This window comes from Sinocyclocheilus anshuiensis, unplaced genomic scaffold (assembly GCF_001515605.1).
Source record: "Sinocyclocheilus anshuiensis isolate Anshui unplaced genomic scaffold, SAMN03320099.WGS_v1.1 scaffold272, whole genome shotgun sequence".
Classification (NCBI taxonomy): Eukaryota; Metazoa; Chordata; class Actinopteri; order Cypriniformes; family Cyprinidae; genus Sinocyclocheilus; species Sinocyclocheilus anshuiensis.
The window spans coordinates 1,886,934-1,904,761 of record NW_015554117.1 but is presented as its reverse complement, the minus strand read 5'-3'; the positions used below and the strand labels follow the sequence as shown (position 1 = coordinate 1,904,761).

General features: G+C 34.9%; 1 protein-coding gene across 1 annotated transcript in view; it reads right to left on the bottom strand.

Moving 5' to 3' along the window:
- LOC107669873 (guanylate cyclase soluble subunit alpha-2-like) overlaps positions 1–17,828 on the bottom strand; it is a 31,519-nt gene that overhangs the window by 2,460 nt on the left and 11,231 nt on the right. The window contains exons 6-9 of the mRNA XM_016462297.1: positions 10,224–10,379; positions 8,036–8,365; positions 5,788–5,931; positions 1,783–1,937 (exon numbers count right to left, since the gene is read on the bottom strand). Coding sequence (XP_016317783.1) covers positions 1,783–1,937; positions 5,788–5,931; positions 8,036–8,365; positions 10,224–10,379 — 785 coding nt within the window. The remainder of the gene's footprint in view (positions 1–1,782; positions 1,938–5,787; positions 5,932–8,035; positions 8,366–10,223; positions 10,380–17,828) is intronic.

The following is a 17,828-nucleotide window of genomic DNA, read 5'->3' as shown; positions in this document are numbered from 1 at the left end:
TTTTATAATATTTGTAACTATAACAATCAAGACAAAAACATATTATTATTATATAATTATAATTTAAAATATATTAGATAATTAAAATAATTATTTTATATTTACTAATGTATCTCAAATTCTTCACTTTCAAATAGGGTTGTAACAGTATGAGATTTTCATGGTGTGATAATCATCTCAGAAAATATCACGGTATATATTAAACAATAATTCTTATCATTAACAATGACTCTTAAAAGAACAAGAACAAGTTATTTGAGTGAACAAATCCTTTATTACAACAAACTTGAAACCATTTTAATGAAAGTATACTATTGAAGTCTCCCTTCTGAAAGTAAATAAATTTCATTTAATTTCATTTGAAAAAAAAAATAAAATAAAGCTTTACACCTAATGTATGTCTATATCACACTTTAACATTTTAAACATTTTAAAATGTTATCAAATGAAAATTTAACAACTTTTATTTATTATTGTTGTTATTATAACTTTGAAGTACATTGTACAATGCTAATATATTTGTCATAATTTCAAATTAAACCGAACTTTTATCTTAGAGTTTCAGAGTGTATTTGACAATGGTTTTTCTCAAATAAAACTAGGAAATGTTTATTTGCATTTTCTCTCAGAGCAGCTCTGCTGATGTTCACGTTTATGTATCTTAGAAGCTGAAAACACCATTTATGTATTGCGCGTTTTACGTGACATCCTCATTATACTGTAAATTCCATGTTCACGACTGCACCGGGATTCCCTCTGCTTCACGGAAATCATACGGCCTTAACTTATAACTTGTTATTAATGCGACATACCTTTATCTGCACGGAGGGATGGTGTCCGCGAATATGAGCGAAGATGTTGGATGTATTGCCTGCTTTTGTAGCTACTTTGCATCCACATTTTTTTGCAAATGGGATCCGTCCTCAAGGACAACACTGCGTTTGTTTTTTTAAATATCCGAAGTATTCCCATACTGCAGATATTAACTTTTTTTTTGGGCGGGGATGGAGATTAGATATTATCTCTGTCTCTGTCATTTTCTCCGCTGCACGTGCGTGTAAGCAGCCAAGTGAATGCAGAGTGAAGCAGCCGAGCGGAAATAAGTTGCATGTGCGCGGGTGAGATTTTTTTTCATTCTTTTTTTTTTTTAAACCGTAGATATGCAAATGTACACGGTATGATAACCGTGCACGTTCACACCGTGATAAACCGGCATACCGGTATATCGTTGAAACCCTACTTTCAAACATTAAAAACACTGTCTGTTTCTGGTTACAAATCTGGCAAAATCCTGAAAACGCATGTCCTTAAAATTGTTAAAAATACTAATGTGAAAATAAAGTTATCCTGGTGCATGTTGCGTTTCCAAATGTACGCTATAAGTGAAATGCAATGATGGATATGCGAATGTGTGTGTGTGTGTTTAATATGCATATACTTGCACATGTGTGGGTGTATGTGTGTGTAGGTGTATATGTGTGCTTGATTATTCATATTGAGTGAGTTTAATCGTGCACATGTGTCTGTTCGCCTGTGCATGATTATTAATGTTGAGTGTTTGTGGATGTATAAAAACACAGGTGCTCGCTGGTGCATTTTGAAACGTGTGTGTGTGTGAGCAGATCTTCAGAGCTGCACTTGACTGCAAAGTATCGTCCTTGACGATCTCGACTGAAGCAGGTTGCCATAGAAACAGGTGTGACTGTCTCCACTGCAGCAGAGTTACACATCAGCTGGCCTGGGTGTGTGTGAATGTGTGTGCGTGTGTGTGTGTTCTCTCACTGGTATGTAGTAGGGCTGACGTTGATGCAGCGCGGGTGACTGCCCGACTCAAACTTGCTGGCCAGCGTGACGTTGTTTCCAAACAGACAGTAGCGCGGCATCTTCACACCAACGACACCAGCCAGCACTGAGCCCGAGTGGATGCCGATCCTCAGCTACACAGACGGAGAGAGAGAGAGAGACACGGAGAGTAAAACATCATTTATACAGCGCATACAGCAGAGATCGCTTCAAAGTAGCAAAACAGTGTCGCAAAACTCTTCAGTCGAGAAGAATTCGCAGCAATGTGCAACATACAGTGTGAATAACAAAGGAAACTCGACTGTCAGATTGTTTCTAATCTACACTGAAAAAAACAAGTGAAATTCACAATTTTTTTTGTTTTGCAGATGTTTCTGCAAGTAAAATCCACTTAACTGCTTAACTAAATATATATATATATATATATATATATATAAATATACAACCAACCAGTAAAATCTTCAACAACACAAACACAAACTCAACATCAATATAACATTAGAAAATACATAAAATAGAACTTAATTTCAACATTTACTCTCCCAATTTAGTCCTATGCAAAGCATGCTGGGAGCTAAAATCCCACCCATGAAGTTTCAGTACATGCAACAAAAATGTAGTATCAACACAAATTAAGTAAACTACAATTTGACATATTTATATGACAACACAATGAAATTAAGTTCATAAAATGTTCAGTAACTGTTACTTTAGCTCACTGTAATTAATTGAACAACAAGCGAAAATCATTTCTTCCAATGCAACAGTACATACAATAACACAAATATTGGGTAAAAGGTGTTTTATTTAAATGTTTTTATCAATATTTCTCAGTACTGAATGGTATACACAGTCCATATTTCTCTCAACATAAGCTCTTTACCAAATCCTAGTGAGCTGCTTGCTACCTTTCAATGCAATTAAAATGGAAATATTTGAACCAATACTCATGCTTGCTATGTACAGCAGAATCCATGCATATTAGAGTATTAGTTAGTTTAGCAACATCTCTACTGGATTACATTTGTTCTTTCATTTGTGGCAATGCATTCTGGGATTGCCTTATGGCTAAAACAAGATATCTTATAAGGCATTTCATTTGAAACAGCCTTTGTGTCTCTGATGCCTTCAAATTCTATCTAGGTTTTGTAAGAGAACTAATATGTGCATCTGAGACTAGCTAACCAACCAACCACACACACACTAGCATCACCATAGCAACTCTAGAGAATAGCCAATACTGTCAAAAGTGCAAGACACACACACAACAAGTGCTGAAAATGAATTCAGGAGGCCAGCAGCATGTGTGACTGACAGCTGTCAATCAAACTCAAGGCAGCGCAGAACAGATCACACTTATCTGCTTAATTGCCAGGATCTAACAGATGTAATGTCAAAAAAAAATTTGCTGAAGATTTACTTGCCATCAGGCCATCCAAGATGCAGATGAGTTTGTTTCTTCATCAGATTATGGATTGTGGGCTTATTTTAACCAGGAGTGATGGTTTGAAATTAAAAACGTCTTAATGCTGGATGTGTTTCAGCTTTTGTCTTCTCCAGATGTTAACTGATGGACTGGAGTGCTGTGGATTACTTGTGGATTATTGTGATGTTTTTATCAGCTGTTTGGGCTCTCATTCTGACGGCACCCATTCACTGCAGAGCATCCATTGCTGAGACACTGATGCAATGCTACATTTCTCCAAATCTGATGAAGAAACAAACTCATCTATATCTTGGATGACCTGAGGATGAGTAAATGTTTAGCAATTTTTCGTTTTTGGGTGAAATATCCCTTTAGTGACTTAATCGTGGCTTTGGACATGAGAATCACACACACAGCTGTAAGTAGCACAGAGGTGGTGATCACACACACAGAGGCCTATTACGTGATCTGAACTGAACCGCTCATAAACAGCGATGTTATGGAAAGGGCATCTTATTATTGCCGCTCTCATGTCACGGAGAGTCCACAAATATACACTCACATTTAATGATGATGCATGGTCGCCCACGGCAACGACCCTGATATTATTAATGGCCTTGTTGTCACGCTGACAGTGCTGTTAATCACGCAACAGACTAGACTACAACAGCATCTCTTAGGAATACTGTAATTTGAAAGGTTTAGTAATTTTGTTGTTCGTCATTTTTACTACTTTTGTGACGTGACGTGACATGTGGCCAAGTATGGTTACCCATACTAGGAATTAGTGCTCTGCATTTATCCCATCCTAAGTGCACACACACAGCAGTGAACACACACACAGCAGTGAACACACACCCGGAGCAGTGGGCAGTGGTTTAATAATTCTATATAGTTTTATTTGTTTATATTATTTAGTTTAGTTATTTTATGTTTAATTAAATTTAGTTTTTATATTTCCTGTTTTCACTTTAATTTGAATGTTTTTTATGTTTCTATCATTTTTATTAGCTTTCATTTTTATGTCTATGTAATTTGTATGCATCATTTTTATTACTTAATTTTAATTTATTTAGTTTTAGTTATTTTGAAGTAGATTTTATTTTCATATTTTCATTTTATTTATTTATTTATTTTTATTGTTTCTGTCATTTTTATTAGTTTTCTTTTTTTTTAAATGTCTATATCCTTTTACTCATTTTTATTAATTCGTTTTTATTTATTTAGTTTTAGTTATGTTAGTATTTAAAGTTAATGTAAAAATTAGTTCTATTATTTGTGAAGTTTACTAGCAATGTCTGAGTGGAAATTCTTTCAAAGTAAACCCTACACCAATTTTTTTCCAGTGTAGCTGAAATAAAATATGTTTTTATATTTTAATTCAATGAATGTTTATTTTGTTTCAATTAACATTTTTTTGTGGTTTTAGTTCACACACACACACACTTTTAATTTACAGATCATTTGCAGAATCATATTCCAAAAGCATTCAGTTTAAATAAACAAGCACAATCATTGCTGCATTTGTTACTATATAGATGTGACACAACATGCTTAGAGACGCTTCTAAACACACACATGAGCCTCTCAGACCCAGCCATTCGCTCGTTGATTCCCTCTAAATGGGAGAAAACAGCAACAATCTAACAATCAATTAGCTGCAAGCACTTGGAGTGTTCCGCCGTCTCCATGGCGACCAGATTCCACGCTCTCACTCCGTCGCTACAGTGAGTCCAGTGCTGCCAATGGAGCTGTTAACACAAGATCCTTAACACAACCCCACACACGTGTGTCTCGCTGCGAGAAACATTAAACCACCGCTCAGTGCACGATGAACGAAAGCTAACAGACAAACGCGGTTTAAATCCATCTGGCAAAACAGGTTTTATATATATATATACAGTGGGTACGGAAAGTATTCAGACCCCCTGTAGATTTTAAAAATTATTATTTATTTATTATACATTTATTAATATATCATATTTATTTTATTATTTTGAATATATTCCATTTTATTTTTTCAATGTAAATGTAAATATATATATATTTTTTTTTTTTTTTTGTGTGCAATTTTAATACTATTTTAATACAATATAATGCCTAAGTTTTGGCTGTTTGATCAAATAATCAGTCAAGAGGAAAAGATCTAAAAGAAAGATCAAGTCAAATGCATTGCATTAGAAGTGAAGAAGACGTGAAGTGATGTGTGGCCAAGTATGGTGAGGTGACCCATACTCAGAATTAGTGCTCTGCATTTAACCCATCCAAGTGCACACACACAGTAGTGAACCCATACACACCGTGAACACACCCCGGAGCAGTGGGCAGCCAATGCTGCGGGGCCCGGGGAGCAGTTGGGGGTTCGGTGCCTTGCTCAAGGGTCTCACCTCAGTCATGGTATTGAGGGTGGAAGAGAGCGCTGGTTATTCACCCCGCCACCGACAATTCCTGCCGGACCTGAGACTCGAACCCGCAACCTTCGGGTTACAAGTCCGACTGGAAACTAAAAATTGTATGCTATTATATTACACTGGTTCCAAATATAACCTTTAATTCACCTTGATCGGCTTCCCATCGGGCGTCAGCACTTCTTCTGACAGCTCGATCATCTTCAGGGCCATGAGCGCGATTGGCTTAGCGTGGCTGTCAATCTTCCTGTGAAGCCCGCCTGCCACGCAGTACGCATCACCGATAGTCTCAATCTGTGGAGAAGAGAGGGTTTACTGTCTTTTAGGGCTCTTCTGCCTGTAAGCATCCATCCAGAATGCCATATTAACACCTTATTTTTTAAATATCTGATGATATCATTATATCATCTTGTTTAATGCAAAATATATATTTCTTTCTTTTGATTTTGGGGTGAAATGCGACCCAGATGTATCTTTGTGAGATTCACCCTGTCATGCTCCCACACACACACACACACACACACACTATAGGGCAGTGTGTGTGACCGCTCATCCGACTATGAGGACTTCTGGAGACCCCTGTCATCGGGAACCTCTCCAGGTTGGCATGCTCCCACACACACACACACACACACACACACACACACACACACACACACACCTCAGCCTCTTGACGCTCACAGGCAGCTGCTGTCAGAATATAAACGCTCTCTGATGAATAACACTTAACACAAAGCAGGTGAGAGACACATGAATATGAATCTGTCTCTCTCTGGAGACGCACTGATGCCAGCACAGGAATCACAACAACAGCAAACCGCATTTACATGCAGGCTACAGAAAACACAAACCTTGAGAGTGTCTGTATGTGTGTATCAGAGCTGGCATCAGCAGTTTGCACACACACACACACACACACACACGCGCGCGCACACACACACACACACACACACACACACACACATACACTTTTATTTGCTGTAATGGAGGGCCGCCATTTATAATGACAATTTATTGACATACACTCACTAAGTGCCTTTTCATTGAACACATATCGGTCTACACTGTGTGTGTGTGTGTGTGTGTGTGTGTGTGTGTGTGTGTGTGTGTGTGTGTTTAAAGATCAGCTTGTAAAGTTAAAAGCTTTTAAATGCTGATGGCCTCTCAGATCTGTATTTTAATATAGTGCTGTAAATTTAAACAAGTCAAGAACATGTCACGGTCATATTTCACCAAAACAAAAATACTAATACCTAAAATAGACTTAATCTAAAATATGGTGTTGTTATGCGGTTGCTAAGGTGTTACTCAGCTGCTAAGGTGTTTTCAGTGTTTTAGTTGCTAAAGTGTTGCTAGGTGGTTTCTATGTAGTTGCTAAGGTGTTTGGAGTGGTTTTTGGGAAGTTGGTTTATTAAGTTGGGTTATAAGGTTATTTCTAGGAGGTTGCTATGCAGTTGCTAAGGTATTACTAGGTGGTTTCTATGTGTTTGCTTGGGTGTTCAGGGTGGTTTCTAAGAGGTTACTATTCAGTTGCTAAGGTGTTGCTATGTAGTTGCTAAGATATTACTATGTGGTTTCTATGTGTTTACTAGGGTGTTCAGGGTGGTTTCTAAGAGGTTACTATTCAGTTGCTAAGGTGTTGCTATGTAGTTGCTAAGATATTACTATGTGGTTTCTATGTGTTTACTAGGGTGTTCAGGGTGGTTTCTAAGAGGTTACTATTCAGTTGCTAAGGTGTTGCTATGTAGTTGCTAAGGTGTTACTAGGTGGTTTCTATTTGTTTGCTAGGGTGTTTTCTAGGAGGTTACTATTCAGTTTTTAGGATGTTGCTATGCAGTTGCTAAGGTGTTACTAGGTGGTTTCTAGGTGGTTTCTGTGCAGTTGCTAAGGTGTTACTAGGTGGTTTCTATGATAGGGTGTTCTAGGAGATTTCTAGGTGGTTTCTGTGCAGTTGTTAAGGTGTTACTAGGTGGTTTATATGCTATGGTGTTCTAGGAGGTTGCTATGTGGTTTCTGTGTAGTTGCTAAGGTGTTGCTATACAGTTGCTAAGGTGTTACTAGGTGGTTTCTATATGGTTTCTAAAGCGTTCAGGGTGGTTTCTAGAAAGTTGGTTTCTATGTGATTGCTAGCATGTTCAGGGTGGCTATGCAGTTGATAGAGTGTTGCAGTGCAGTTGCTAAGGTGTTACTAGGTGGTTTCTATGCAGTTGGTAAGGTGCTACTAGGTGATTTCTATGTTTTGGCTTAGATGTTCAAGGTGGTTTCTACGAAGTTGGCTGCTATGTGGTTGCTAGGGTGTCCTGGGTGGTTGCTAGGAGGTTACTAGTGTTTCAGGGTGGTTGCTAAGATGGTCTTGATTAAAGTGATGTATGGAGTGTGATAAAAGAGACAGACATACCTTATAGACGTCCAGTATTCCGCACTGGTAGTCAAAGCGCGTGTAGAGCTCGTTCAGCATGCTGATGACCTGCATTGGTGTGCACTGCGCGCACACGGCCGTGAAGCCCACGATGTCAGAGAACAGCATGGTGACGTCATCAAACTTCTTGGCTTGAACGGGAAGGCCCTGCCACAGTCTCTGAGCCACATCGCCGGGAAAAATGGAGTAGAGCAGGTCGACTGTTCTGCGCTTCTCCTCCTCTAAAGCCTGATGGGTTTTCTCCAGGGTGGCTTTGAGTTTATCCATTCGCTTCTTCAGTCCGTCCTGAGCTTTGGCCTGTTCTCCAACCTACAGAAATGATTGGATAAGAATTATGGCAGGTAACGTCCAGTAGTGTTATTTTAGTATTATTTATATACTATTAGAGTACTTATTAATATTTTAATTAGCATTTATTTTCATATTTTCAGTTTGCATTTAAATTTTAGCTTAGGTTTTAGTGATTTTGTTATGCTCTTTTCTTTTGTTATGCTCTTTTTATGATTTTTAAAAACATTTCTATTTAGCTTTAATTTATTTTTATTTCACTTTTAGTTTTAGTAATTCTGTTAAGTAAATAAAACCATATTAAAGCTAGATATAAATATTTAAAAAATGAACAAATTAAATGACGAAACATTAGGCTTTTTATATTTCTATTTAGCTTTAATGTTTTCCATTTTTTTTATAATTTCAGTTTAAGTTCTAGTAATTTTGTTATATAAATAAAAATGTATAATATGAAAAAAACAAGTAAATTTCTAAAATTAAAGCTGAAATATAAAATATATTAAAGCTAAATAGAAATATAGGTTTAATTAATTTTATATTTCAGTTTTAATTTTAGTAATTTTGTTATGCAAATAAAAATATATTAAAGTTAAATACAAATGTAAAAACAAAAACTAAACATTAAAACATTATTTGTTTATATTTATACTAAGCTTTAATTTCTTTTTATTTAGTTTTATTTTTAGTCATTTTAGTACTTCAACTTATTGTACTTTATTTCTTTGACAAAACCATTTTTAAGTTAAAGATTTTTATCTAATAATTTTTTTCTAATTTTATTTCAGCTTTATTACAATTATCAAATACAACTTTAATTATAGTTTTACACTTTAAAAAATTATTTTTCAAAGTTGTAAATAAAATATATTGGAGCATGCTTTGGAAGAAAATATGTTTTACAAGAAAATACTATTTCAGCCTTTCTACTTCAAAATTTCGCATTTAACTTAGTGTGTTGCTTACTGTTTCTTTGAAATGAATTGTAAATTTAGTAGCAATTTCTACGTGAAAGTTGTTTCACCGATTTTTTTTTCAGTGAAGTTTACAACAACAACACTGACATCCAGAACCAGAAATATCCTTCTCATAATAAAGAAATAAGTGACGAGAGGTGGCTTTTGATATAAAGTATGATATAAAGCCAAAACAACAACAATAGCAATATCTATTAAATACACCGATGTTCAATAAGTAATTACATTTCGAAGCGGAGTCCAGCCCGGGATCGTCACATGTGGTTGCTGCAAGCCCTCCGGACGCCACTCACTCAAGCCCACCATGTGTGACGCTGTTTCGTTGTGAAAGCGAAACTACTTTGTTTGGTCTTCCAAAAGAGGACACGACTAGAAATCAGTGGTTAAGTTGTATTTACAACACTGTTCCAGAACACTTCAACCCAAATATTCAGATGTGTGCAACGCATTTTATGGAGGACTGTTTCCTGATCCTGGGAGAGTAGACTACAATGCCGGCTGTTCTGACTCACAGACTGTAAGTACGTTTTTTTATATTTAAAGAATTTGCCACTGACGATTCAAACGCGAGTTTTGCGCAGTGTAGAGTAGCGCTTGTTGTTTGTCATTTCTCCGATCACAAATGCAGACATGGTTTTATGTTTACGCGGCACGATGCAATGCAATGCGTAAAAGGACAGTATAAGTCATTATAGTCAGTAATTATGTCCGCACTGGATGCAACATAAACACATTTCATTATACCAAATACACAAAATAATGTTATTTTTAGCAACATCATATGACCTCTTTAATAGTAATAATCACAATTGTTCCATCAAGTAACAGTTCATTATCCAAACTCTATTGCTGTTGACGGTAAACTCATTGAAAGCCTAATGATGTTTCATTGACACACCCACCAGAATGACATCACGTGTGGCGTCATGAATAGGGATGTCAGACAGATGTAAGCCCCGCCCCATGAGCTCCTCCAGCCTATCAACACGCGGCGAGCCCAGAAACATGATGGAGTTGGATTCTGGGAGGTGAAGCATCTGACCTTTGAGCTCCATCACCTGAAACACACACACAGAAAAAAGTGAAGCGCTGAAATTGAAAAGCAAATATGCATATCATATTACAAATTCAATTTATTGGTAGGGAATTTATATTAACGCAATAAGCCCGACGTGTTTGTGCTGCCATGAAGACGCACTCTCATGAATATGTTTACATGGTTTTCAAGAAAAACAACAAAGCATATCGGATTTTAATGTCGTATGTTTCAAACACACACACACACACACACACACACACTAGATCTCATCACATCACATCGCTCGAGGAGAGGGAGAGAGAGGCTGTTCTTTTATTAGGATTTGGTTGCTATGGAGGAATTCTTGAACAAGTATTCTAGAATATGCAATGAATCTACATTTGTTAGGAGAAAGCATTATATTTCAGCGAGTAACTCCTGCAGCGTTTGTCCTCCAGACATGAAGGATTGCTCAAATCATGTTATTTAAGTGATCAGATGCACCGTTTTCACCTGCTGGACCAGAAAACAGCTGAAAAATCCCACAACAGCTAGCAACAGAGAATGTATCCCTGCACGAGTGACCCTGAGCATCCACACAACATTCTGTAGTGTTGTTTTAGTATTATTTATATACTAGTATAGTTTCCAAATGTTTTATTTAGCATTTTTATCATTTCAGTTTTTGTATTTAAGTTTTAGTAATTCTGTTATGCTCTTTTGCTGTTTTTATTAGTGTTTATTATTTTATTATTACTTTTATACATTTTCCTATTTAGCTTTAACGTATTTTTATTTAAGTTTTAGCAATTTTTTGTAAAGAAAAATAAAAAGTTTTGTTGTGTGTTTTTGTCATATTTATCAGGCTGTTTTGTTGTCTGCACAGTTTTATTCATTTGTATTTCTGCTTTTGTTTGTTTTTTTAGTACATCAAATTAAACTAAATGACAATTAGAAATGTTGCCTTGGCAACTAACTGAAATAAGTTTGAAGTTGAAGTACTAAAATTAAAAAAAGCTGAAATAAATGAAAGCAGGGTTATTATAGTTAAAGTAAAAACAAAAACATTTTTGTTATTTGAAAATAAACATGAACTGAAACCAAATCAAATATAAAAAAACAAACTTATTTTATAGTTTCAACATCTCATTTTCATTTAGTTTAACTAAAATAACAATAAAATAAAAATGTATAAAAAAATGAAATAAAAATGTATAAAAAAAATACATAGACAACTAAAAAAACATTTTTTATTATAATTTAAGTTTGAGTGTTAGAAATTTTGTTATGCTTTTTTGTCATTTTTATTAGTTTTTTTCTGAATATTTCTATTTAGCTTTAATGTATTTAAGTTCTAGCAATTTTGTTATGTAAATAAAACACATTAATATAATTTTTTTTAACTAATAAAAATTACAAAACATTTGTTTTCTTTTTTTTTTTTTTTACATAATATACATTTCCAGCTTTATTTTTTTTCTTTCAGTTTTAATTTGAGTCATTTTAGTACTTCAGCAAACTTATTTCACAGGATGCTGCAAAGCTTATGCTCATCAGAGCCCGCGGCCCGTTACGTAACAGGACAGCGATATCGAATTCACACACTGTCTGCTTGTTCACACGCTCTGATGAAGGCAATAGAGAATTTCGGGTGTGAACGGAAAGTTAATTATGAAGAAGTGTGTGTATATTTACAAAAATGCATGTGTGTGTGTTTCCTCGCCTCAGTCCCAGCTGTATAGATGTATTATGCAGAGATGGAGAGTTCTGCTTAAATAATGCAGTGTGCTGCAAGATTGGGCCGTGTGTGTGTGTGTGTGAGAGAGAGAGAGAGATTGTACACTTCTGTACTCCGTCTCATCACTCTGAAACTTCCTTGTTTCTATGGCGATCACAGTACTGTAAACCCGGCCCTTTGCACAATCATCCAGCAGATGCACACATAATTGTATACCATACAGTTTTGCTTTCATGTTTCAAGTGTTCACATCTACACACACACACGTGCATCTTTTAGAGGTCTCTATATGGCAACCTAGTAAATAAGTAAATTTCCAATTCTCTTCACCTCCAAAAACCTGTAATATTTTTTTGTTAATTTAAATAAAGCTGAAATAAAATAAAATATAAATATTAGATGAAAAACTTGCACTTAAAAAACTTTGAGATCCTATTAAAGTTTTTACAAATATTTTGAATTAATTTTAATTTTTATATTTAAATAAAGTTTTAGTAATTTTGTTGTGTGTTTTTGTCATATTTATTAGGTTGTTCATGTTGTCCATATAGTTTTTATACATTTTTTTTTTCAGTTTTAGTACTGTACATCAAGTTGAAATGAAATGAAAATTATAAATGTTAAATTGTAAATGTTGCCTTGGCAACTAACTGAAATAAATATGTTCGAAGTTGAAGTACTAAAATTACTAAAACTGAAATTCAAAATTAAAGCTTTTTAAAGAAAAAATGTAAACATTTTTGTTACTTGAAATAAAATAAACATTAACAGAAAAAAAAAATTGAAATATAACTTAATAAAAACGAACATTTTTTTAAAGAAAAATGAGAAAGCTACAACAAAATTACTAAATATAAACGCTAATAAAAATGACAAAAGCACATGAAATTACTAAAACTAATATGAAACCTGAAAATATAAAAATAAAAGCTAATTCCAAGATATCAATAAATACTATATAAATATAAAATAATATATAAATAATATTAAAAAAATAAAACAGATTAGGGTTCTAGTTTCATATTGTCCTGCTTCAATAACAGTGATTTTAAAAGGAGTTAGAGATACTGAACAACATACTACACTTAACACTGCAGTATTTACTAACCACTGTACTAGCCATAACCCACACTCTGAGTAAATACTAACCACTGTACTAACCATAACCCACACTCTGAGTAAATACTAACCACTGTACTAACCATAACCCACACTCTGAGTAAATACTAACCACTGTACTAACCATAACCCACACTCTGAGTAAATACTAACCACTGTACTAACCATAACCCACACTCTGAGTAAATACTAACCACTGTACTAGCCATAACCCACTGCATAACCGCTGGAACAGCACAAAGTCAAATCCGCTGACTTTAGTAAATAAGGCACAATCCATGTAACTCTGATTTACATAGAAATGAGGGATTTAAATATGCATGACACAGATTAAACAGAAATGTGGGTGGTTTGAGAATAAGGTGTACATTTTTATGCTGAAATAACATGACTGTTTAATGATTTTGCCCCACAGAGTAACAAACCCATTACAGCACAAACACTGAAGGTCTGAGTGAAGCAGCAGCTTCTGATCTCTCCCTCCTTGCGACGAGAGAGTTTGAGCACAGCACAATCCTGCAGGAACCGTCCTGGCTAGAGTTCAAGCTTCACTGCAGTGGAACCGTTTATAGAACGATACAATAAATATATAATCAGCCCAGAGATACAGACATATGCTTCCTCTGGCTTCAACACAGACACACACACACACACACACACACAGACACACAGATTTCCATAACAAACAGTTCACGATCAGTCACTCCACATATCATCATCATCATCATCAGCCTGATCTCAAGATGTGGACGCTAGCAGAATAAAGCTGAAAATCTCTCCCGTCTATTTCTCTACGGCAGTTTATACCTGAGCACTAATTTGTTGAAACTCACTAAAGATTCTCACACCAGAGCACGAGGGTGCATCATTCATTGAGAATGGCTTTCAAACTCCAGTTCAATTCCTGAGTTTGAATTGAATTTGTACTGAGGTAGAAAAGAGAAACTGCAGCTTGAGTTTGATTTTAAACAGATTAAAATGAATTGAAATGTTCTACTTTACAATACAAGCAAAGTGTGTCATAAACACAGAATGTTGGCTTATAAAAGGATTGCTTTGAGAACAAAAAAGAAGGGAAAATTGGATGGATGGATGGATGGAAGGAACGATAGAACAAATGATGGATGGATGATGGATGGAACGATAGAATGACAGAATGAATGATGGATGGATGGAACAATGGATGGAACGATAGAACAAATGATGGATGGATGGATGACAGATATGAACGATGGATGGATGGATAAATAGGACAAATGATGGATGGATGGATGGAACGATAGAATGACAGAATGAATGATGGATGGATGGATGGAAGGAACGATAGAACAAATGATGGATGGATGGATGGAACGATAGAATGACAGAATGAATGATGGATGGATGGAACAATGGATGGAACGATAGAACAAATGATGGATGGATGGATGACAGATATGAACGATGGATGGATGATCAATAGAACAAATGATGGATGGATGACAGATATGAATGATGGATGGATGGATCAATAGAACAAATGATGGATGGATGGATGGATGGCTGGACGATGGATGGATGGATCAATAGAACAAATGACGGATGGATGGATGACAGATATGAACGATGGATGGATGGATCAATAGAACAAATGATGGATGGATGGATGGATGGCTGGACGATGGATGGATGGATCAATAGAACAAATGACGGATGGATGGATGACAGATATGAACGATGGATGGATGGATCAATAGAACAAATGATGGATGGATGACAGATATGAATGATGGATGGATGGATCAAAAGAACAAATGATGGATGGAACGATAGAATGACAGAATGAATGATGGATGGATGGAACGATAGAATGACAGAATGAATGATGGATGGATGGAACGATAGAATGACAATGAATTATGGATGGATGGATGGATGGATGGAATGATAGAACAAATGATGGATGGATGGATGGACAATGGATGGATGGAATGATAGATAGAACAATGGATAGATGGATGGATGGATGGATGGATGGATGGATGGAATGATAGAATAACAGAAGAAACGATTGAAGGATTGAGGGGTGGATGGATGGTAGGAATGGAGGAATGGATGGATGGAAAGAGAATGTATGATAGATGGACAGATGGATAGATAGAAGGATGGATGGATGGATGGATGGATGAATAGATGAATGAAAAAATAGATGGAAGCACATTTCATTACTTTGATTAATAAAATAATATTCACAACAAACAACCTCTTGTTTTGGCTGTGAAATCAGTTGAGAGATACAACAGTTTGCTCATAACACATGAAGACAGTCAGCGGTCGACACTGCTAGTCTAGTGATGGAGTCAGAGCACAGATTTACTGCTCAATCAAACAATTCTACTACCATTCATGATCAGTTTGTCCCTGCAGATGCTACAGGTGCGGAGAACAGACACGCTGATGCAACTGACACCTGACTTTCATTTCATCATCTGTTCCTCTGTTTAATTATTTATCTTCTCTGTTAGCAAAGCCACCTTGATTCGGAGCTTTCAAATGTAGCGGCGTTTTACATGACAAGACAACAAACGGCTTTCTGTGACACACTAAATCACATTTACACACATCAGATCTGACAACAACATCCTTCAAAGAACAACAGATTAAAGAGAACGAGGGCTGAAGAGGGGAGCTTTAAAAAGACATTTGCTCTCTCGAGGTGCTAATCAGAGAAAGAGCGTTACTATTCATACAGTTCATACTGATGTATCGATAGCATTGACCTCGTAGTCACATTCAGTTTGCATCTGCATCAGGGTTATTACCGTTAACTAAAACTAAATTGTTAATATTTGAAATAAATAAATATATAAATCTTAAAAAAAGTTTTAAATGTATTTAAATTAATATTTAATATAATATTTTTTTTTATTACATTAGTACTTAAATCTTAAATATTTTTGTAAACTTAAAATATGTAAATATTAGATGAAAAACTAAACTTAGAAATGGCTAACTGAAATAAGTTTAAGTAGAAGCACTAAAACTAGAAATAAACAAAAACTAAAACTGAAATAAAAATGAGATACAGACATATGCTTAAATAAATTAATAAATTAAACCTAAATAGTTCAAAAAGAACAAAAACTAATAAAAAGGACATAAGTACAAAACAAAATTATAAAAATGTTAACTAAAATAAACGCAAAATGAGAATATTAAAATTCAAAATATTAATAAAAACTATAACGGTATATAAATAATACTAAAGTAACACTGTTCTGCATGAATGTTGGTCAATATTAATTGAAAATGTAAACAGATGAACAATTCAGAAATAATATGGTCACCTTTTACATAGTATTTTTAACATAATATGAATTTAGATGCATGATGCTCTTGTACACTATTTAAGACAGATATAATATTATGCTAATTGGTTTCCATTTTTGTTGCGTCATACCAGGGTATTATAATTATAGTTGACAAAATCCAAAAACATAAAAAACAGCTGTTATTTTAAACAAAATAAATGTTAACTGAAATAAAATGTAATTTTAAAACACTTAAACTTGTTATATTTCAGGTAACTGCCAGGGCAGTTTAGTTTGATGCACTAAAATAACTAAAAAAAGAATACAAATATGCAGAAATAAAAGAAATAACACAACAAAATAACTAAAACTTCAATTAAAATTCAAATAAAAACAGAAAATATAAAAATAAAAACTAACTAAAAACATATATATATGATAAAATAAAATTAATAATACTATAATAATAACACTGAGAAATGTAATGTGATAAAACAAAACTAGAGCCCTCCCATGACAATGAATGCAGCTGTCCACACTGTTGATTATAATCTATTTTTGTCGCATTGCATCATGCTTTCTTAGTGCTGACACAGTGTTATGCTGTTTATTCATATTTGTTCACATTTATCATCCTCAGCCCAGTAACCAGCTTCAGCACACACACACACACACACACACACACACACACACAAACACACACACACACACACAGCTTGAAGAAAAATGCTTTGTTCCTAGGTTTCTCCTAACACAATCACCACTGTACCCCAGAGCGAGGCACTGCTGTCTCCAGCGGGACGGTCTGTTCCTGCCATCAGCACCCTGCAACTTACTCTGGGTAAAAATAAAAGCTCCTGCTAAATGACGTGAGACGAAACTCTGAAATTTATCACTGCTTTTGAAGTATTTCGGTGTTGGTGAGCAGAAAGTGAGTTTCAGTTCTGATGTGACAGCAGGAAAAATAATGCGAATAATACAATGTCATATAATCATACATAGTTAGGATTACACAATGAAAAGGCAGGATTGCATGAAAAATGACAATACAAACAGGAAGTCAGTTGGACTGAATGTGTCCAGTACTTTCATAATTTTGTACTGTATTTTTGACTCCTATCTAGAAAAATTTAAAAAAGGGAGAAAATGCATAGTAATTGAGCAAAACTATTTAGAAAAATGTTGTTAATTTATATAAAGCTGAAATACAATAAAATAAAATTAATATTGTCAATTTCCCTAATCAGAAATTCATGTTATAAATTTTGTATATTATTGTATTACGTTCTTGGAAATATTAATACATTTAAAGATTTCAATTTAATGGACACTTTAATCTGGG